General features: G+C 39.1%; 1 protein-coding gene across 2 annotated transcripts in view; it reads right to left on the bottom strand.

Moving 5' to 3' along the window:
- Dnah5 (dynein axonemal heavy chain 5) overlaps positions 1 to 22,789 on the bottom strand; it is a 282,354-nt gene that overhangs the window by 89,082 nt on the left and 170,483 nt on the right. For both annotated transcript variants that reach the window (XM_063257979.1, XM_063257978.1), the window contains 9 exons: positions 22,278 to 22,454; positions 21,725 to 21,926; positions 20,564 to 20,706; positions 19,742 to 19,876; positions 9,674 to 9,796; positions 9,268 to 9,481; positions 7,722 to 7,945; positions 5,502 to 5,700; positions 3,588 to 3,760 (listed from right to left, as the gene is read on the bottom strand). In XM_063257979.1, the coding sequence (XP_063114049.1) occupies positions 3,588 to 3,760; positions 5,502 to 5,700; positions 7,722 to 7,945; positions 9,268 to 9,481; positions 9,674 to 9,796; positions 19,742 to 19,876; positions 20,564 to 20,706; positions 21,725 to 21,926; positions 22,278 to 22,454 (1,590 nt within the window). The remainder of the gene's footprint in view (positions 1 to 3,587; positions 3,761 to 5,501; positions 5,701 to 7,721; positions 7,946 to 9,267; positions 9,482 to 9,673; positions 9,797 to 19,741; positions 19,877 to 20,563; positions 20,707 to 21,724; positions 21,927 to 22,277; positions 22,455 to 22,789) is intronic.

A 22,789-nucleotide genomic window follows, 5' to 3' on the forward strand; every position in this document is an offset into this window, starting at 1 on the left:
AATCCCCTTCCTGGTAGAAGACTGTACTTCCTTGTCTTTATTGGTGCTGAAGAAACTACTTAAACTATCAGACTTCCTTCCCACCTAGAGAAGATTCAACAGAAAAGCCTTGATCTTTTCACCTTAGGTGATAATTGTTTTTCTTTTCTCCTGACTGTAGCTGCAGCCTGGATTACTGCTATGACATTCGTTTTTCTAAGACAAATACAGAAAGAAGGTAAGGGCTGTAAAGAGGGCCAATTCTCTGTGACCAAGAAAGCTTCCCAGGGTTCCTAGGGCTCCACATTTTGCCTTTTCTCAGCATTTCCCTCTCCAGCTGGATTATGTTCCATACTTGTTGTGAATGATCAGTCTCCCCCACGTTAGCATGAACACTGAAAAACGGAGACAGGTAGATATTTAAGCTCTGCTGTCCTAGCTTGCTGCTTACCCCCATGTGTGACTCTTCTAACATCGTTGTGGGTGGAGGGAGTAGTAGGTGTGTCTCACATCTTTCCCTGGTACAACTTCAACTGGCACAGATAAGGCACATAAAGACCTGCCAGAAGCCACAATAGAACCTTCTGTCCTTTCCTTTGGTTGCCCCTTTCAGCCATAAGTGCTTCCTTTGTTTGGCATGGGTCACTGTATTAGGTGTAAATATAAATTTTGTTTATTGGGAATTAAAGGATATTCATCTCACCATCTTTACCTGGAATTCAGTTGAGTTCCTATATTAAAATTCCCAATTCCCAGTTTCTAGCATATGGTAATCTCTCAAAACAAATCCGACAAATGTAGAGCCATGAAAACACAGACGGCTCTAAAGGCAGACTCAGAAAATTCATAATCTAGTTGAAAATAGATTTCAGGAAAATGAAGTCAAAGGAGACCCTCAAATGGGGCTACTGTGTTCTAAAATATGAACATTTTCTACTTGCACTATCAAATATTTAAATATTAATAATGTCCCCCTTGCCTTACAGATAGTTATAGGATGGCAGGGGAGAGAGATGGATCCATGGAAATAGAGTGAACATGGAACAGGAAAGGAATGAAGACCAACAGGAGAAAACCAAGAAGACATCACAGCCTGGGGAAGGCCAGTCTCCAGCATGGAGCTGAAACTTAATCTGGACCTTGAACGATGCTAGAAATTTGCTGTGCAAAGAACACGGCATACTAGGCAGCAGTTAGGCTACATTGCAGAATGAAGGACTAGAATAGGCAAAATGTTAGAGTTAGAAAATGGCCTGAGGTATCCCCCTAAGGGTAGAAACTTCAGGAGAGGGCAGGGAAAAAGCAAGAAAAGAGACAGCAAAGGATTAGTTTAGGTTCACACTTAGGACTGCTTGAATCTCAGGCAGTCTGTTGTGTAACCATCTCAGCAGTCGTTTGTCCTGGAAAGACAGAGGTGACTCCCAGATCTCAGTGCCTGGAGAAAAAAAACAGACTCTGCCCAACACAGTTTGGGCCAGGAATTCATATTGGTAGCCCGCTGTGGCATCAGGATTTTTCTTGGATGATACTTGGCAGGCCTGGTTCATGGGGCTGGAGCATAGAAAGTTATCTACGGCATACTGTAATCTCAGTTTTCACCAAGGAGCCAAACAGCTGTAATCTGTGTGTAAAGAAAATCATTACTTTGATGAAGAAAGGAGCTAAGAAGCGTGCTAGGTCTCAGATCTCATCCCACTCACTTGCAGCTTTATCTCCAATTCTTTTTTGGTTTCTATCTTGTCTTGTGACTAGGCAATAAATGCCAAAATCCTACTCTTGTGACAGCATGCATGTACTGAGTACAGAAAACAAGTATTGGGAGGATCTGCCTAGAAGATAGTAGGAAGTCTGCAGAGTTTGGACTCAAATTTCTGGCCACAGACACTTTCACTACTCCAGAGCAAACAAGCTAGAGGCTGAGGGCAAGGGAAAACACGCACAAGGACCCTTAGCCAAGACACGGTAGCACACCAGACACATGAAGAATGGTTCATTTTTGTCTGTGCAAAACATGGAAAAGAGACAGTTCCAAAGAACTTGCTCAACCATAAGATCACATTAAAAAACACCATCCTCAATGTGATTGATCATGAAATGCCAGGGTAGTCGGACTGCACCTCCAAAAGTCACTTAGTTATAAAGTTGCCTATTGGCATCACTCCATTGGAAAATGCTTTGCCTATTTTTCCCTTTCTTTTAGTTATTAAATGTAACAGACTATCACTTCTTCCCAAAACACTTCATTCCTAACAACCATAAAGTTAGCATTCATTCCAAACCATGATGATGATGGGCTTTGGAAGAGTTTCAGGGCCCATTGTTGGGTAGAGATATCTCTAATAACTCACAGAGATGCCAAGCTGAATGCCCTCAGGTGGGGAGACCCAATCCCACCACAACCCTTCTGGCTTCCTCCTTCTGCCATGTCTACTCCAGCCTTATGGAAAGTCTTCCCTGGCCCACTAGCGGAAAAAGAAGCAGAGAGCCAATCCCCATTTTCAGAGGAAAGGTTTCCTAGATAATCTCTGGAACTTTCCTCATTTCTAAAATCCATTTCTAACTGACCACAGAAGATAATTTGTGTTTCCGAGACATTTCCTCATGGTTAAACCTACGCAATCGTAGACAATAATCTCAAATAGTTTTCTTCTAACAAAACAGTAAAGTTTGAAAAGGTAACTGATGTCAACAAAGAGAATACCAAGGACTGATTATAAGTAACATTATCTTATCACGTTGATAAATTAGGTCACATAAGTTGTTAGGTCAAACAACACATTCACTTCTCACCTTTGAGAGTCGGTTGTCCTAGCAGTGGACACCGGAATGACTCATACAAAACATAGAATGGACACTGTACTTTCCAGGTGGACTTTATTCCAACAGAATTTTCCTCTGCTCAAAGCCAACTGTTTATGCAATTTTTGAAATTATTATTTTTAATTACAGTAAGCATAGATGACAGAAAACTGACCATCAGAGTCATTCCAGCGTAGCTGGTTTCATAGCATTAGGTGTGCTCACACTGCCATGCAACTGTCATCACCCCAGAGCCCTTTTATCCTGAAGAACTGATACTGTGCCCACAAACATGGACCAAACCCCTCTACCCCGCCTCTGCAACCTCCATTCTATTTTCTGTCTTTGTGAATTTTAATACTCTAACCACCTACCACGGGTAGAAGCTTATAGCATTTGCCCTTAGCATCTTCCTTACTCCCCTTAGCTCAGTGGCCTCCAGGTTTGTGCACTACGTTTATAACAATATTCTTTACATGATATAAAAATAAGCAGACTTTGCTAAGCTTTGAACTCAGATGTCAACCACATTGATCCTATGTGATGAAAACACTGAGCTGGAAGCTGTGTGGCAACACTGAATAAAATTATCACATCACACATTAGAAATACACATGCGCTTATTTTAAGCCTATAAGGTGTGACATGTTGCATTTGGTTTAGCAATTAAATTGGAATATAGCATGGAGTTTGCTTTTAAACTGAGTACTCTCCTAGGAGATGAAACCGGAAGGGGCTGGGAGGAGGATTCTGTGTGAAGCAAAGCACCTGCCTCTTCAGCAAGGAGCTACCTGGCAAGGCCGCCATACCTTGACTAAGTGAACCATTGCATCTTCAAAGAACACCATCTCCATGCCGGTGCCACGGACACTCTCATTATACAGCTGCAGGAATGTGTTCAAACGCTCTTTCAGTTGATTGAAAGAGTCGATTGGCTCATAAATTTTGGGCATTTCAGCATCAGCCTCCTCAGAAGTTTCACCTTGTTGGGGAAGAAGAATCAGTTATTTTTTCACTATATTCTTAGTCCTAAATTACTTCATTCATAATTTTATAATTTATCACTGAATATAATACTAATAGTCATCAAATGCCATATTACACAGTGGTGCAACAAAAGAAAGCGAGGAATAATAGAAGCATTAGGATTTTTGTGATCACATGCAGTCTTGTTTCTTTCTTGTCAAGAAAAAGCCAATGTCAAGTAATTTTGTGTTTACAAAATTCAATTTGTAGCCACAAATGAACACTGCATTTCAAAGATTTTCCCAAAGATATGAGCTTGATGGTGAAGAAGAAAGTCAAAAAAGGTGAGACTTAATGCCAAAATTACAAAGGAAGTCAAGAATTACCTGAGTTTTTAACAAAAATAGAAAAGGATTACCGCATTTGCTTATATGATTTCTATGATTCCAAACTCTCATTTGGTAAACATAGAAAAGAATTATAGGGCATGGGATTAGAAGGTAAAGACTGAACATACTGAATTGTTTCACTGGGAAAATGTATTAAAGTCAGTATACTTTTTTAAAATTAAAAATTCATCATGTATGAGTTTAACACTCCCGTACTGACTATGAATTATAATTCCAAAGAAAAAACTGAATTACATATGAATAAATTCACTAACACTGGATATTAGTTAATGTTAGTAACCAAAGGAAAAAAGTGACACATTGTCTATTTACCCTTCTGAAATACAGGAAATAAAATAAGTATGATAAATATAAGATACATTCTAATTATTTTTGCAAATATGCTTTTATAGAATTTTGGAACATATTTGACTCGATTTAAAATAAAATGTATCCACTTTCATTCCAACTGCATAGCCAACAATGAACGCCCTTTGGCAACTGTCATTTAGAAATGTTTGACAGCTTACACATTGTTATCAGAACCTGTCAAGGGCTGCCTGTTCATTTCTGGTCACTTAGGAGACATAAGTAATAGGTCCTTATATGTGTAATTTTACATATGCAAATTAACTTAAAATCCATCCTTGGTATTAGAAGAGGTTATAATATCTTTCTTGGTCTCACTTATTTCTGAGAGGAAAATAATTGGAACAGAGTCTCTTTTCATAAGGAAAGCAATATATCTCCATTTTTCACAGGCCCAGAAACATAAAAGTTCACCTTTACTTCACCCATCTTTTTCCAATTATACCTAGTGACTTTCTCATATAATTTGGGGCTCTTCTCTTTCTTTACAACATTCAGATGACCTGAGTAATAATTATTCTTGGCTTTTTTTTTTTTTTTTTTTTTTTGCTTTCTTTTGTTCGGCAGTGATGATGGCCAGAGGTGCCACACCACTGTCCTGGTAACACTTCATTCATTTCCCCGCAGTGCTCACAACGGGGCGCATATGCTCGTTTCTGTTCCCTTGAATAAGGATGCAGTTCAAGAAAGTTCCAAGACATCCAGCTAATGCGTGTTGGAGCTTCCTCCAACTGACCTCAGACAGACGACAATCCCTGGGAGTCCCTTCTACCCTCCTAGCTTCCCAAGTCTACCTTAACGCCCAAGAGTGGCAAATACAAAGTTAATCCGTCTCTGCATTTCAAGTTAACACATTCCTCCTTTCATCCTGCATTTACTGAGTCCCCACAATGTCCCGGGATTGTTTCAGATTGTTTCTAAGCAGAAAACTAACCTCCCAAACTGAGACTCCTCTCTGGGAATCCTACTGGAGAACTTTACTCTCTGCTTCAAGTTTACCTGTAGCTTCAGGGGCATCCCGCAAGAAATCCACAAAAAAAGCATCAATTCCACAATCCACCAAGAGTTTTTTCTCTTCGCCAAACTCTTTCTCCACCAGGCTCACTAAGGTCTTATCAAACCAGGTCACATCGTCAGACACAGTGAAACGATCGGCTATCACACGTTTACATTCATGCTTCCACAGCGTTAACAGCTCCTGTGAAAGGCAGAGTTTACACGCAAGATTAAACCCCACCATGCCATAATTGGAAATTCAAGTTGGGGTATTATAGAGATCATCTTTCTTGATGCCAAATGTAACACTTTAAAGAGTTTAAAATTTTAAAAATTGCTTTTCACATTAGTTTCATTCAAGTATATTAAAGGAAAGATAGGGTTTTTTTCTTTTGCAATCTCTAAAAGAAAATATCTCTTAGCAAAAAAGAAAATTCCTCTGATCAACCAGCAAACTAGATTCTATGGAAAGGCGTTAAGTTTGTGATAAGTCAGTCTTTTTGAATAAAATACCTATATTCATGTGGCCAAAATACAGTGTATAAACAATTCTCATACATACAACTTAGATATTACAAAAATAAATTTAGACACTTTTATATCTCAGTGTGTATACTAGATATTGTTATATTTAAAATATACTTAAATGTGGTTAGATAACATGCTATGACATGGTATGTTTAGTTAACACAAGTGAAGAAAATTTGTGGCAAAACAACCTGTATTATTTAAACAAAGCAATGCCAAGCTCAGATAATCTGGAGTCCAAAGTTAATCAAAAGTTGATGAAATTAATTGTACAACACTCCTGTTCCTATAGCAAGGATAACAAATCTCTAAGCTCATCATTTGATATAATAGACTAGTGAAAATTTCTTACATTTCTTTACATTTTGCAAGTTAGAAGCTACTATTACCAATGATGAAATATTAGTCTATGGTCAGAATATTAAAGTTTAATAAAATGTATTCAATGAGTCATTTAAGAAAATAGTTTGTGGTAGTACCAGTTACTGGAATTGTGCTGTTAAGTACCTAAAATAGCTACTCAAGTAGGGAACTAGTATTTAAGAAATGCATTCCATACTCCCATTAATTTACCAATATCTAGGGGCTGGGGATTTAGCTCAGTGGCATAAGCACCCACCTGGCAAGTACAAGGTCATGAGTTCAATCCCCAGTACCACAAAAAAATATATATATATCAATATCTTTGAGGGAAAAAAATCAACTTAAAATATTCATAATTGCTAACTGCCTCTTCATTCTCTTTTATAAAGATGATAAGTTTTCTCCAAAATGTCTAGTCCTCAAGATTTACATTCCTTTGTTACCCATTTCTAAGCATCTGGGGAAAAGCCAAGGGATCGGACAGTTAGCATTTGGCGAGCTTAACGATAGTTCTGTTGGTAATTTAACTACCTGTGTGTTTGCCCAGGGAAGTCTCCTAAAGTCCATTTGCTTAATTTAGCTACTTCCTCAACTCCAGAAAAGATAAGAGATGATCAGGGGCCCATCAGGGGCCGCAGCTCAGGAGTAGAGTGTTTACCTAGCATGTGTGAGACCCTGGGCTCCATCCTCAGTGCTCCTGTGACCAAGCCTTGACATGCTGGATATTTACAGAAAGTCTCGAGTTTGAAGAAAATTCTTAAAATCTGGGAATGGTCACATTTAAGCATATACACAAATGCTCATTTTTTAATTAAATGAATTTTCTACTCTGGTGCTTCTTTGCAATTCTACCAATACATGCAATTCTTTTAGTTCATCTTGTACCATGGGAGAAAAGATGATGGGTGATTAATAATAAAACGATTCTTTTTTCATTTTGAATGTTAATAAAAACAACTATTTTAAAGATAAACTACTAAGTTTAAAATATGAAGACTATTTTGAAATAAAATTAATGATTGCTCCCACTATTTAGTATAAGAAAAATACCTTATGTGGAAAAACAAAATTAACTGCTTCTTGTATTCTACTCATTAGAAAATGATTATCCGTACTATCTCCCTAAGTATAAACCTAAGTTAATCAAGATTTTCAATTGAAATTTTCTAATGTGTTTACTTTTTCCTTATTAACATTAGTTGAACACCAGTGACAAAATATGCACTCTGAAAGGACAAAAAATATTGCCATAATTCATGTAAAAAAAATTAATAATACTCAGGATTCACAATTAATAGCAACATTAATTGTTTTCTGCCAAGTATCACTTACATCTGGTTCTTTGATGACCTCTGAAGTACTTTTCAGCATCCCCTGCCAGATCCTGGAAAGATCTCGAAGGTTAAACACATAATGGAATTTTGCAGGCGTAGGGAGCATTTTCACCTTGGTCATCTGCCACAGCCGGCGGGTCAGAGGCACTAACTTCCTCACCACCTCTCTCACGTCCTCTGAGAAGCCCCTCTGAGCACAGTAGTGGCCCACTCCAATCACACCTGAAACGAGAGGCAGCCACAGCACTGTCACTAATCTTCAAAGAAACACACTTAAAATGAAAAGCAGTTAATATGGAATTTGAGAAAATGTAATTACACACTAATAGTCACATATTGAAGATATTACATTGTTTCTTTTTCAAACATCAAAAAAGTTACAGGTTCAAGTATGTCAGAATTTAACATAATGAAGAGTTGATTGAGAAATGCTACAGAGGGTTGCGGATGTCGCTGAGTGGGAGAGCACTTGATTAGCTGTGTATGATGCCTGCGTTCCATGCCCAGCACATCAGAAAGAGAGGAATGGAGAGAAGAGGACCATTGAATACACTGGCTGCACTAATTCAATACTATTATCAGGAACATTAATAAGTATATAACGCAGATATATAAAGTGACAAGTGAAATGCTTTCCAAAGCTCTCTAAGAGTTCACCATTCTGTTGCCTTCTCAAATATTTTAAAACAGTTTTATTCATGTGTAAAATTCTGCAAGCAATAGATCAGTGATAGCCACCATCTACTCTGATCTACTTTCCCCAAGAGTAGATGACTCAAATGTCATTCGATTTCCAGCTCTTGCTCATCACTGTCTCCAAAGGCAGATGACTGCCACCGTCTGCTAGCCTAGGGTGTTAGGATGACATCTTTTGTCTGCCAGAAATAGGTAAAACAATGAGTTATTCACAACAGCAGCTTCAGAAGTTGTAAATGAATACCTAAGAGGAAGGTGTCCATAACTCCCTACTATTTTTCTGCAAAGACTACTCCAAGATCAGTCATAAATGCATTTTTATTACTCAGTTGAATATAGATGGGTACATGTTGGGCTCGCAGCTCCTTAATTAAATTATGTGAATTTAATCCATCAGTAATTGAGTACAACCCTGTCAGTTATTCTGATGATCAGACTGAGATTCTTTTCTTCCCTTATCTTTCTGTTATTTCCTTAGTCAAAATCATTGCATGGGTTCGTTAAAGTATCAGATCTGTATACTGCTAACATGGAACTACTGTAACCAACCGTCCATGAGAAAACTATGTCATCTCCATGTTCACTGGACATTTAACCTTCTCTCTTAAGAAATGGGCAATTAATACTTAAATGATAGAAGCAGGTAGAAGAGGCCCACTAAAAGCATCCAATTCAGTGTGCATCTGTAATGAATCTCCACACAAAACAAAAATATACTGCTGAAAAGTGACAAAGCCACAGACTAAGGCACCACCCAGTGCTGTTTCTGGGTTGACCTCTGGGGGAAATTTCCTGGCAGGAACACAAGCAGCTGTGCCTCCCGAATGCCCCACTGACATGCATCTTACCAAAGATCTTGTCCATGGACGCCTCGGAGGGCAACGTGCAGTTAAAGATGCAGAACTGTCTCTTGAGTCGCTGCGGAATGTCATTGCGTCCACCACCGGGATGGATCATGGCTGCCAGGAACTGCACGTCTACGATACTAGTAAATTCCCCAGGCTTCTCTAGGTTATAGAATCCATTCTGTTCCATCAGCTGCCGGACGATCTCATTAGTAACCTAAGAACACCACCTTTCAGTATTAAAATGTCACTTCTTCTATTCCCCAGAACCTAAGTCTCTGAGGTTTTCTAAAGAACAGGCTTATTAGAATTCAAGAACTGAATGCTGAAAAACAGAAAAATATTTACTCATAAAATAATAGCCCAGTGATGAAATAAAGAAATAAAATGTACAGTGGAATCAATATACCTGATCTCCCCACTCATTGATTATTGGCATATTCACATCATCAATAAAAATAGTCATCTTCTTTCCCGCAGGAGGGCCATACGTTGTACCCATGCGTTTATCCACATAGCTCTCGATTGTCCTCTGTTAAACAAGAAAGCCAACAGAAGTGTCTATGCAAATGACACAGTATACTAAAAACAAAAAACTGGAACCTTTGGGTTGACAAGAATTACTTAGAAAAATTCAAAATCTCCTTAATTCTGACAAACAAGCCAGAATTACATAAACTATTTTGCATAATGATGCCAATCTTTAAAAATCACATTTAACTTAAGAATAAATGAAATTATAACCAAGGTCAATTTTGAATGGAAGAGTCTTTCTCGCCTATTTTGGGTTACTCTTGTACCTGTGTAAGAGAATAATAATCTCCATTACTGAAAGGTCTTACTCCCATAAAAGGTTTCCTACAGTGAAATATTAGACGGCTGCAACCAAAGAACTTGTGCTCCAAGATGCAAGGCCTGTCCAACTGAAGCTGCTGCCCCAGAGAAAAGGATGCTAGCTGGCTTCTGCAGCAGCACCACCCAGGACCACTACTGTGGGCAGAAGCAGCCACACTGAATCACTTCTCACCACCCCCCAACACAACAGAGAGACAAAGTCCGCTTGGGTCTCCTCTCCTATTTCTGCATTTTGAGATTAGGTGATAGGGAGACTGTACTCTATAAAAATCTCCCTAGTGCTGTGAAAAGGAGGTGTAGAACTAATGAAAGGGGTTCCTGAAGAGGTACGGGGATGTAGAGGGACCTCCAACTCCTGACCACGGTCTTCTCATTCCCACACTATTGCAATATGGAAATCATGATCAATCGTTGAAAATACATGCACTAGATAACCAGAGTCTGGCCCATAGGAATGAAAAGAAAGGGTTTCAAAATTCTTCACACCAGAAACTCAAAACCTTAAAGCTTTCATGTCATACCTACCACGGCAGGAATCTGCTCGTGTATGATTTTAAATCATGTTAGATATAATGTGATAGTATAGGAAGAAGTGGGGGTATAGTGAAATCAAATGAATTCTTCTACCCCCCAAACATTTTATTGGATGACAAAGTGTAAACCAATTAAAAATGACTTTAATAACCAAGATACAACCACAAAATGCACCAAGATATAAGCAAAAATCCATGTCTATCTTTGGAAATCTTCACAGTAATCACATTGTAGGTTTCCATCATTGTTTTAATTGAGTAACAGCAAGAGACAGGAAATATTTTCTCCATTTTAATAGAAATATGTGTAAATATATCACAACTCATTACAAAACAAATCTCCCATGAAATAGAACAATAGCAAAAAGAATTTCAGATTGTCTTGATATAAAAGCATACTGTTTAATGTTCTAGTCTAAATTTAGCTCTGCTCTCAATGAATTTAAATGCAGAAGCCCATTAATAATCTCCCGACAACCCCCTATGGCAAAGCAGACCCTTCCAGGCATTCTCTTTCTGTTAATGAGAACTCTCCAGCGTATGAAGATCTTATGTCTCATGGGGGTTTCTAGGAGCTAAAAGCCACAGGTGGGGTAATTAGAATGATACCGAGAGGAATACACTCATACCTGCCTTTCTTCACCTTTATTATGAGCCTAGTTTCTTCACAATGACTACTAAATTACAGTCTTAAAAGACCTAGGTTGACAAAAGCAACAGGAAAAGAGTAAAGTAGCTTGTGAACTGCAAGCTGAGACTTCCTTCTGGCTTTTAGCAATGGCCGCCCACTCTGTAGTGATCTGGTGAATCACGGAGTTTGAGGAGAACCCCAAATGGCCTGAAACAAGATAATCACACCTTCTAATGGAGGTGCTTCCTGGGCCCGGCATCTCCAGCTGGACCTCCTCCCATGGATGTTCCAGAGTACCACAAAACCAACATACCCAAACGTAACTTCTCTTTCTTAGTTACTGCAAAGTTTGTGTCCCCCCTGGGTGCTCCTATCAGAGATCTGCACCAATTACCTAACTGCCTCTCCAAACATTTTCACAGCTACCAAGGCTAAACTCTATTATATGTCCCCATGGGAGACAGGTAACTTGGGCACCCCACTGCTGAGTTACAACCTCAGCCTTTTTTTTTTTTTAGGCAGAGTCTCACTAAATTACCCAGATGAGCTTGAATTTGCAACCTGTCTGCCTCAGCCTCCCCAAGTGCTGAAATTATACCCATGTACCACTCTCCCTAACTCCCATGCCTCATTTAAGTCCTTGCCATACAATGACATATCCTTATTCAGTCACTCATGTTTCTCTCAAAGATCACCATCATAGTCTCTTAAATTGCCATACCTACCATGAATCAACCCTAGATACTTCTTTATAAATCATACAAAATATCTACATTATGTGACTTAAACTATGTCGCATAATGTTTCTATATTTACATCATCTAGAATTATCTGTCTTCCTCCTAATGCTGTAGTTCAAGTATGCACGGGGTGTCCCAAAGCTCCATGCGTTAAAGGCTTAGTTTCAAGGGTGAAGTACTGGGAGCTGTCATGGATTTTTAACGGAAGGAGCCTAGTTACCACACAGTGTCACAAGGAGGTATGTCCTTGAAGGAGGTTATGAGATTGTGAGTTTCTCTGTGTTTCTTGTGTCATGGTATAAGAAATTTTTCTGCCATCTACCGCCATCAAAGGTCAAAAGCCACAGGGTCACCCAGTCTTGAGATGAACCTCAGGAAATATGTGCAGAATGTACCTTCTTTTGTGGTAAGTTGATTAGCTTGGGTACTTCGATCTAGTCACAAAATTCTAAACTAGACTCATAAAATCTATCTGAAGAATTAGTGATGATCTCTAGAGTGTGCTCCTGTCCATATTCTTCCCCAGGTCTTTGCTTTGTGTTCCCATTTTTATCTATTTTCTTGGTGAGATTAACTCTCATGCAGTTAATAAAACCCAGGAGGTATATTCACTTATTATCTTACTTTCTGGCACCCTCTCAAGTGTAAAGAGTGCAGGTTCTTTGGTAATGTAACTCTCCATTACATCCTCAATGTCTAGACAAGTGTCAGGCATTGAATATTTTTCAATAAATGTTTACAAAAAAACCAGAATCACCTCTCACTTTCTCTCTCTCTCCTAGGCTTCTCCTCTATGAACAGCCACTCACCTGACCACAAGTGTTATGAGTGTCACCTCCTAACCACACTGTGAATGTAGACCTGTCATTTCAATTCCCGCTTCTACTGTCTTGGTCCAGCCCAACCTCCCTCTCAAGGAATTTACTGCAACCCTGTGCTCTCACTTTCCTCTGAGCCCAGCCCTCTCTCCTGCCCACCTTTGCTCTTCAACCTAAAGCCAGAATGCACTTCCTATGGGCATTGTGACCACGCCCCATGCTCCAGGCTTCTCAGTGACCTTTAAGGAATCACTGGCTGCTCACCCCTGCAGCCTCATTTCTAGACTGTCCTTTTTAGTTTCCTTGTTCCAGTTCCACAAGGTCTTAATTAACTCTACTATAGTCAGATAAAAATAAAACACACACCATGAAATGACGCTCTTCTCACAGGTGGGCTTACAGAGCTCACTATGGGAATCTTCTTTACATACTCCTTAGAAGAGCCATGTCCAAAGCCCCCAGAATCTCTCGGGATTAGTATTAGCCAGACATGGTTTGTGAAATATTGACTTAACATGAGTAATCTTCCATAAATGTCCCTTCCTTTAGGCCAGTTATTTATTATTTAGACATTGAAGTCTCTAATAGGATTGGACTGAGGGCAATCTATGCTTCTCCGGGAATAAATAACTTTAACACTGAAAAATCTTAGTTGGTACAACATCATCTTATATAACCTACAGATGCTAAATAAGATTCTGATCTCACTGTCTATCTGCAGAGACAAGAGACAGCACCATTATTCTCAGTTGTAAGAGCAGTGTTTTAAGAAATAACATCTAGGTAATTAGAAAACCAAGAACTTTTAGGAATGAAGGTAAACAATGTTCTCATCCTTTGTTGTAAACTGGAAGACCTAAATCTAGGGGCAACTCAGTTGTCTTAATTAATTTCTTAATAGACGTCAGCTTTTTTAACCTCTTAAAATCAATATAATATAAACATTAAAGTCCATCCACACAGTGGCTCACTCTTTCATCCTATTTATTTCTCTAATTCCCTAAAGAAATTAGTCCTCTTCTCCTCTGGGCTTTATGGTCCTTAGAGTCCAACATAGGTAGCACTTACCACTAGCTGTACTTGGCTGTGCGTGTATCTGCTTCCCTAGCCAGATAAGGGAAGAACAGTGCACTGGAGGTGGCATTTCCAGGCTCTGGTATAGTTGAGGAGTTTGTGCATTGCCTCGTTCTTGGATTCCTATTTACACAATCGTCAACTTGTGAAATAGCACAAAATCTGCACACAGACCTTCCACGAGAGCGCTGGGTTTAAACGCAGAAGAGGAGAAGTTAACCTACTTCTCCAGTGTATTAGCCTTGAGATTTCAGAATGTGTCAAGATATTTCTGAACCATAACACAGACATGTAAATGTACATAAATTTTATATACATATGTATGCACATTACATGCAGGGACATATATATATATATATATATATATTACACACAATAAATATTATACACAAATGATAAAAAGACTTGCTGAACTTTTTGAATTACAAAAATATAAAGGTACTTTGCTATTTCTACGTAAACCTAAGTCATTTTTCATGTGTACCATATGCAATCAAATTGGAATGCAACATATGCTTAATTTTAGGCTCTCATATATGTACTATTAGCTAACATATAAAAATAGGGAGTTTATGCTCTGCCTTGATACCTTGCCCTTTTCTTGCAATTCACTAAAATCAAATGAAAGCAGTCTTATACTAACAAAGTTTAAAGTGCTTGATAGTAATTCTAAAATGTAAAACTCTGTATCAATAATAATGTGAAAAATGCAATGATGCATAACTGGAAGTTAAAAAGTACACAGTGCACCAAACGATAAATCAGTCAATTGCATACTAATGTGGCTAAAGAAAGGGCCTTGGAAGGAGGCAGACAGAGAAGCAGAGGGGAGCACGTGAGGACTGGGGGTCCAGTTTAGAGCCCAGCACCAGCTCGCCAGATGAATTCAGGTAATGTTTAAATGGGCATTACTACAAAGAGTTAAAACCTGAACTTTTAAGAGAGCTTTGCCATTAAAAAATACATACACATATTATCCCTTTGAATTCTATTGAAATTATTCTTCACACTGTACTCTGTAGTACTCTCTAAGACAGTGGGAACCCTTGCAGCCAACAAAGACGAGCCTGGAAGGGGTTCGGGAGCCCAGCCTCAGGTGACCAATGCATGTTCCTCGATGTATGTCTTCTAGATTGATTTTCTGCTACGATGTCATTTGGCAAAGTCATTACTGAAACGGCAACAAAAGGTGGGATTTCTTTCCAGGCTTCATGTTTTTCACTTTTAAAAAGTAAAATCTATGCCCATGCAACCACTTGCAAGATGGTTTATTGTATTTCAAAACTTTCTGACAAAGTCAGTAGAGAAGATTATTTAAACTTCTCTTTCTCCTGACTTCTCACTTTTCTATATTTAACTGTTTAAATAAATGAATTATGCTCAAGTATTCAAACAATATTATTTGGAGGAAAAGTTAATAATTTCCCCCTTTTAAAAATTACCTTAACCAAAAGGAATGCCAGTTTACTGGAGATCTGTGTGTGTGTTTGTACAGACTAGATGCTTCAGGTAGTGACACGAGGAGGTAGCAGTTATTAATCTGAAACAGTAGAAATAAACTGCAGTGCCCCAGGCAAAGAGGATCAAACTATTCCCTTACTGATAAAACATGTGAACAGGGTGCAATGATAAAAATAAAGGAAGCCCTCTGAGAACAACCTGGCTGGGAACAGATGAACATCCTTCCACTTCTTCTTCCTCTTCTTCTTATTTTTAATTTTAAGAATAATAAATCCCAACCAAACAAACCAGAATAAAGCAAATCTAAACAAAGCAGTGAAATTGGTACAGAACTTTGAAGCAGAATAGGAAAACAACAATGACCACCATAGTATATCTTGTTATCTTCACAATAGTTGTCCATTCCAACAGATATAACAAAAGCAAATCAAAACAAAACAGAATAAAACTAATCAAAACAGAACACTCAATAAAGCAAAACAAGTAATCAGAACAAAACAAAACAGTGAGAACAATATTGGACCTCAAAAGCAAGCTAGAAGGAAATCCCCCATATTTGCTGTACGGCATACTGTCATCTTCCCAGGAGATGCTCAGACCACTGGCCCCAGATCTGCAAAATCAATCCCAAGCAAACAGTAGAAGCATTCAGTTGCTTTTTGTACCTCAGTTGCTATTAACTCAGCCTGTCCTCCAAACCAGCCGGTTTCTTGGGGGCGGGTCTTGATTCTCAGCCCTGTAGGCTCACGGGACGTGCTATCTGACTTCTGTCTTCCTGGGCCCTGCATGGCTTTCATGGCTTACCTGAAAGCCTGGTTATTTGGCTTCTCATACTGGGAGGAGCCCACCAAGAAGCCAAATAGCCAGCCTTTCTGGTAAGCAGATGAGCATTCTTGACCAGACAGTGCACCATCATGGTTACAGACAAGAGATGGACAATATTTTCTCCTCTACAATTTCAATTTGGTTGGGATCCAGATAAGTGGGAAACACAGAGACAAATGCTCTGCTCCCTCAGCCCTATTTAGTATGAATGACTGAAAATTACAGTGAGAAAGTTAATTACAGCAGTTTAGCTAATTGAAAGCTTTCTAAAACTAATGAGTCTCGCTTAACAGAGAGCCTCCGTACTTAGCAGTCAAAATAGCTCAGGCACTGAACAGACACATGATCCTATGATACTTCTAAACAGGGGAGGAAATAGTCTCAGAACGACTCTACCTCTGCCCTGAAGGAGCGGAAAGAATCTGGCAACAGCAGTGTGAGTCAGATAAAAGCACGCTAAAGAAGATGAATTTTATGTGTCCAAAGCCGCTTTATCATTTACCTAATTATCATTCATCCGGATGGCATCACTTCCAGAACTATATTACACAGCTTGTGAATTTGTGTACCAAACTATAGACAGGTTCTCTAGATAACATGGCATTTTCCAAGAAATTATAATAAATATCTATTGTTAAAGAGACACTGACTACCGATCTTTGCTATCTTACTAAGATAAATATCAGTTGTCAACAAAAAAAATACGGTGAGGAGGCCTTGTTCAATCATAATTTGGGCTATTCCTTCTTAATGGGAATCCTGATAGTGTTAGGATTTGCTGAGTAACAGGAATGTCTTTCTGATTCATTTGGTCCTGGACCGTGGAAGGACCGCATTCATGAGTCGTGAGTCTCATGACAGAAAGCCCAATCATTTTATTAGAAAGTCTGGATTTTAGGTAACCTGTAAACTGGCCTTCCAGAAGCAAAGGGGTCTGGAGATTGAGCTCAGCTGATGATTTAATCAAGTATACCTATGCAGTGAAACCCCAACGAAAGCTCAGTGAGCGTCCTGGCTGCTGATGTGTCTGGAGAATAACACTCTTGAGAATAAGAAAGGTTTGCACTTGGGACCCTCCTAAATTTTGCCCTATCTATCTTTCCTTTGGGCTAATATTGATGCTTTGCTTTAAGAGAATCTGTAATACTAAACACAGCACTTTCCTGAATTTTATAAATCATTTTATTAGTTATGGAAACAGAAAGGATCATGTGTTGAGTGAACTTAATAGACACTTGATCAGGAGTGTAAGTGACCTGAGAAGCCCTGAGCTTGCGCCTGCTCTCTGAAGGAAGGCAATCCTGTGAGAAACTGTGCCCAAAATCTAGGAAGTCTGTGTTAACTCAGGTAATGTCAGACTTACATACAAGCCTAAAGATTTATAGTACTCTCACAAAATGCAAATAGCTAAATAATTGGAAAAATATCACACTTCGATTTTTAAAAACCTTTATCCTCAAATAAGGTTAGAATCATTCCAGAAAATGTTCTCCTAAATTAAACTGACAAAAGTTTTTTCAACAGAAAGTGGTATCAACAGAATATCTTTACTGCTTACATCTTGATGGCCTAAGATAATTTACTATGCTGCTCCCAAAACACAAAAATAACACTGCTGTGTCTCTGCAGTGTGAGGGTGCCCTTCCATCACGATCTTCCCATGAAGACACTGTATAAATGTTACTCTGGGTGGCTGGCAGGCTAGCCAGGACTGGAAATTCCATCTCCAGCAAAGGAGTCTAATAAAGCTGACAGTCCTTTTCAGAAATCTGATCAATGTTAGACACCAACACTCTGCTGTCACCAATTATATCAGATGATAAAAAGTCATGGTTTAACCATGCCCTTACCCATCTTCATTGCTCTGATAATTTCATCTCAACAACTAAAGGACAAGGAAGTTCACCAATAACAAGGTTTTTTTAAGTTTAGTCTCCTCTAAATAATTCCCTTCTGTTTATAACTTATGAGGTAAATCTTTTTGATAAAATATTTATGTACTGATAAAAATATCATAGACCATCTGCAAACGCTTGAATTTTAAACTGACATTTAGACTGTCTTCTCTGGTTACAATAAAACCTTGTACAATTTTGGACCAATAGAAAAAAATAGCCACCATGAACTGACAAAAGCAATGCAAATTTGAAATGTTTTTGTCACTCTCATGTGATATGATATGTTATGGCTAAGTATTTTATCTGCTAAAAGTCTAAGATGTGATGCTTTATTGCAGCTGCTTGTGGGAGCTATGTTAGAGCCCACCTTGGAAGTCAGGGAACAAAAAATGAGAGAAGCAATGTAGGAAATGGGGAGTTGAAGAGGTGGACAAGCTAGAATGGAAGAGAATTCAAATGGAATGCAAAACAGATCGAGATTCTTCTATGATAACACCCTGGCGTGGAATCATGGAGAAGTGAGTTACACAGAGGTGACAGGGAGCCCAAAGAAATAGATATCATGTACTATGTCTATCCTTGGTTTTGACTGACAGCAGTGTTTTTGCCATATTTGACTTTAGGCGTGGAATCATGGAGAAGTGAGTTACACAGAGGTGACAGGGAGCCCAAAGAAATAGATATCATGTACTATGTCTATCCTTGGTTTTGACTGACAGCAGTGTTTTTGCCATATTTGACTTTATTCTCTTCCAAAAGAAAAGTAGTAAGAACTAAGGAGTAATAAAACCCAAAATGTGTAAATTTTGTTGTAAAAAAGAGAGGGAAAAAAGTGCTCTAAAGGATACAACTGCAAGTGTGTTTAGGGGTGTTAAATAGATGACCATATTAATGTTTTTGGTTGGATCATTGAACACAACTGTTTGCAGTCTCTCTGTTTGAATGTCCACTTTGTATGCTTTCATACTGTGACTTGAGCAACTATCTCTAGGATGATAATGTGTAATCTATTAACTGGTGATTTCTTACTTTTTTTTTTTTTTGTAGTTCTGTATTACTTGTACCCTTACACCTCTTTGTTTTGTTGTTTTTTCTCTTTTTCCTTTTAAATAAAATTTTTTTAAAAAGACATAGATGGATAGATGGATGGATGGATGGATAAATAGATGATAGATAAATAGACATATAGATGATAGATATGATAGACAGAGATAGATATGATAGATAGATAGACTTGAAGAGAGTTTTACAAAAGATGATTCCAAAAGCTCTAGTCTAAAAGCAAGACAAACAAAAATATACTAAGGACAGAAATCAGGTCAAGGTAGGAGAAGAAATGGTATTTCTTTCAGTTTGGGATTTCCCATGTGCACAGGCTTATATTTTAAACAGAATTGAGACTTATGGAATCCTATGTATGCTTTTGATTTCTCCATAATTTAAGATTACATGTCACAAACCAACCAATGAGAGATTATACTGCAGGGAATGACAGAAGTAATGGAAGAAATGGCAGGAGTATTTCACGGCTATGGACGTTCAGGTGAGATCTATGAACACCAGCAGGTGAACAGAGCGTGCTGTGAGCCTTCCACCGTGGACGCCCACTTGGTTTGAGCGAGCTGCACCAAACAGCCAGTACCTGAAACATCAGCGGGGTGGTTGCCGAAGAAAAGTTCAGACTTTTGGTCATGTGACTTTCAGGATCATACTTGGACATGAATCCTTTGATTATGACAGTTTTAGCTGTTCCTTGTTCACCTATTAACAGCACAGCCTAAAACAAAGAGGTTAGATATAATTAAAATAAAATGCCACGGGCTGAATTATGCCTATCTCCAAATTTACATATTGAAGCCTCCATCCTTGATATCACAGAATGAGGCTGCATTTGGAGACAGGTAAACTGAGGCCTTGCAGTGGCCCTCATCCAGTCTAATTAGTGTCCTTATAAGAAGGAAGTTGGATATGCCAAGAAACACTCGCAACACACACACAGAGAAAGGCTGCGGGAAGACCCGGCAAAGCACCCTCTGGACACCAAGGGACGAACCTCAGAAGAAACCCGTTCAACCCTGCCAGCACCCTCACCCTGGACTCCCAACCTCCAGAACTGTGAGAAAAGAAATCGCTGTCAGGACAACCATCCGGGCTTTGGTACTTCGTCGTGCCAGTTCTAGAAAACCAGATCACCAATCAAAAGGGAAGGATTTCTCTTCAGAAAAGTGAGCCAAAAGTCACTTTTGCTCAATACATAAGAAATCAGTGCTACTTATGTCTTATGGTTATTCTGTTCAGGTATTTTCCATAGGGGGCGATGAAAAGAATACATTTCAGTCACATTTTCATTTCTTCCAAATGGCAGCAGAAACCATTTTCAAATAAATGCAGGTACTAGAGACCTTTTAAAATACACTGTTTTTAGTAAAAAATACACTTTTTAGTAAAAAAAAAAAAATCATACCTTGCCCTGTTTGGCAATGGTTTTAATTAGAAAGTCGGTCCTCACATTGTCAACATTTGGCACCAGAATGGAGCCGTACTCCGGGGTGGAATCAGATGGATACACGTACTCCTCGGTACAGGTGTTCCAGTGCATCCAGGTACCTGAGTCAGGCAGAGAACAGTCACACCTTCCTATCGGTAACCCACCTCCTACCTGTAAGAAGCAGACAGTGCTGAAATCTCATAAGGCCACCAGTAAGATAACAATCACTAAAACTAGAGATCCCAGTACACAGGTTTAACAAAATTCACTTGGTCAAAATTTCCCAAGTGGCAGTATTAGGAAATATAAGAAAATCTCTTGGAATCACATTATTTAAATATGTAGATTTTCAATAATGTGCCATACATAAATATACAGAATATTGTGCAAGTAGCAGATACCTAAATCCATTATTTAATGTGTAATCTCACAAACTTTTCATTAAGCTTTTAAATATTGTAAATATACCTTTATATCAGTAATATATAACTGCATATATGTGTGTGTTTCTATAGATGTGTGTGCATATGCAGAGTAAGTAACGATAAAGTACATAAAGCAGTATTGATACATAAATAAATGCATAAACATATTTAGGTATAGATATCCATTTGGTAAAAACATATCTCAGACTTTGTAATTTTTACATAAATTGCCGACTATATTGAATGAATGCCTGATGGCTCTGATATAGACACCTTTTCAATGTTCCTTAATTCATTAAAGCTCCATCACACAGTATCTGCAACCATGGGGGAATATGCATGTGGGACACAATGCTTTTAAAAAGAAACAATTTCTGTATTAGCTTTCTTTACTCATGGACATTTTTGGCTTTTAATTTTAATTTTACAGCTGAAAGTTTTTTACTCCCACATTTAAATATAGATAGAAAGAGATGATAGATAGATAGATAGATAGATAGATAGATAGATAGATACTTAGATGATATATGACAGATAGCTAGATGTAGATGATAACTAGATAAATACATGATAGGCAGATAGGTAAGATAGATGATAGATATAGACAGATGATAGATAAATGACAGATAAATAAATAGATGGAAGAAATAGAAAAATAGTTTGGATAAACCCTCCACCCTCAATCGCATCCCAGAGGTCTGGCCAGGCTCACCATCCGGCCCCACGAAGTAGTCAAACATGCTGTCCCCCAGGTCCACCTGCGGGGGCAGGTGTGTGGGCTGCGGGGACCGTGAGCGCAGCCACAACTCCAGCCGACGGCGCCCGTCCACCTCCAGCATGGCGCCCACACTCCACATCAGGGCGAAGACCAGCAGCCTCCCCAGGTGCTCCGGCCCGACCTCCCCAGCCTGCTCCTGAGGAAGGAAGAGCCAACCTTTTTGTGATTTCTTGATTTTCACACCCAAAGTTTACCAAGAGAAAAACAGTAAGCCCAGGAAAGAGACAGTAGTTTTCCCCAAGAATGCAGGAAAGAATGAAACCAAACTGGGGCACAGATGGGAAGCTGCTCTCTAGAAATAACCAGCTGGTTTTCAAAATAAACGATGGATACTTGCAGATGAGCTTACTGACCAGCACCAAACCCAAGGCTTGATGATGTGAAGCATCCCTGCGCCCCACACCCAATCTCATCTCAAAGCCCAGGTTCTCTGCACCGTAGGGCGCAGCCCATAGGGAAGAAATTCCACAGGAGGGGAGCTGCTTACCTTGGGAGGGATCAGGCCTTGCAGCACACTGATGCTCTGTGCGATCACAAAGGCCTCCAGCACCTCCATCTTGTACTCCAGGTTCTGAACGCTGAAGCGATACAGGTCTGGGAAATACTCGGTGTACAGCTGGCGCAGAACTGCAGCTTCTTGAGGTGAGCGTTTCTTAAGGAAACCCTGTTAGTCCACACATGACTGTGTTAATTAGACCTCTGAGCACACCAAGGGGATGACTGGTCTGCAAAGAACTATCAATTCAAATGATAAAACTGGTATCGAATGGCTATAGGTTGATGTAATTTATTCTTCAGTGCATCTCTCTGAGGCAGGAGCTACTACTAGTCCCCTTTTGCAGATGAGGAAACTGAGACTCTGGGACATGAAGTAACCTGGTCAGAATCCCACTGGACCAGCTGGTGGGTTGCTAAGCTGAAATTCAAATCCAGAGTTTGGCCCAAGCATCCACACATCCATCTCTTACTTACATAGGTATATATGCAGGTTTTGAATCC

This window comes from Cavia porcellus, unplaced genomic scaffold (assembly GCF_034190915.1).
Source record: "Cavia porcellus strain 051 isolate PalLab524CR breed Dunkin Hartley unplaced genomic scaffold, mCavPor4.1 scaffold_11, whole genome shotgun sequence".
In the NCBI taxonomy this organism is placed as follows: Eukaryota; Metazoa; Chordata; class Mammalia; order Rodentia; family Caviidae; genus Cavia; species Cavia porcellus.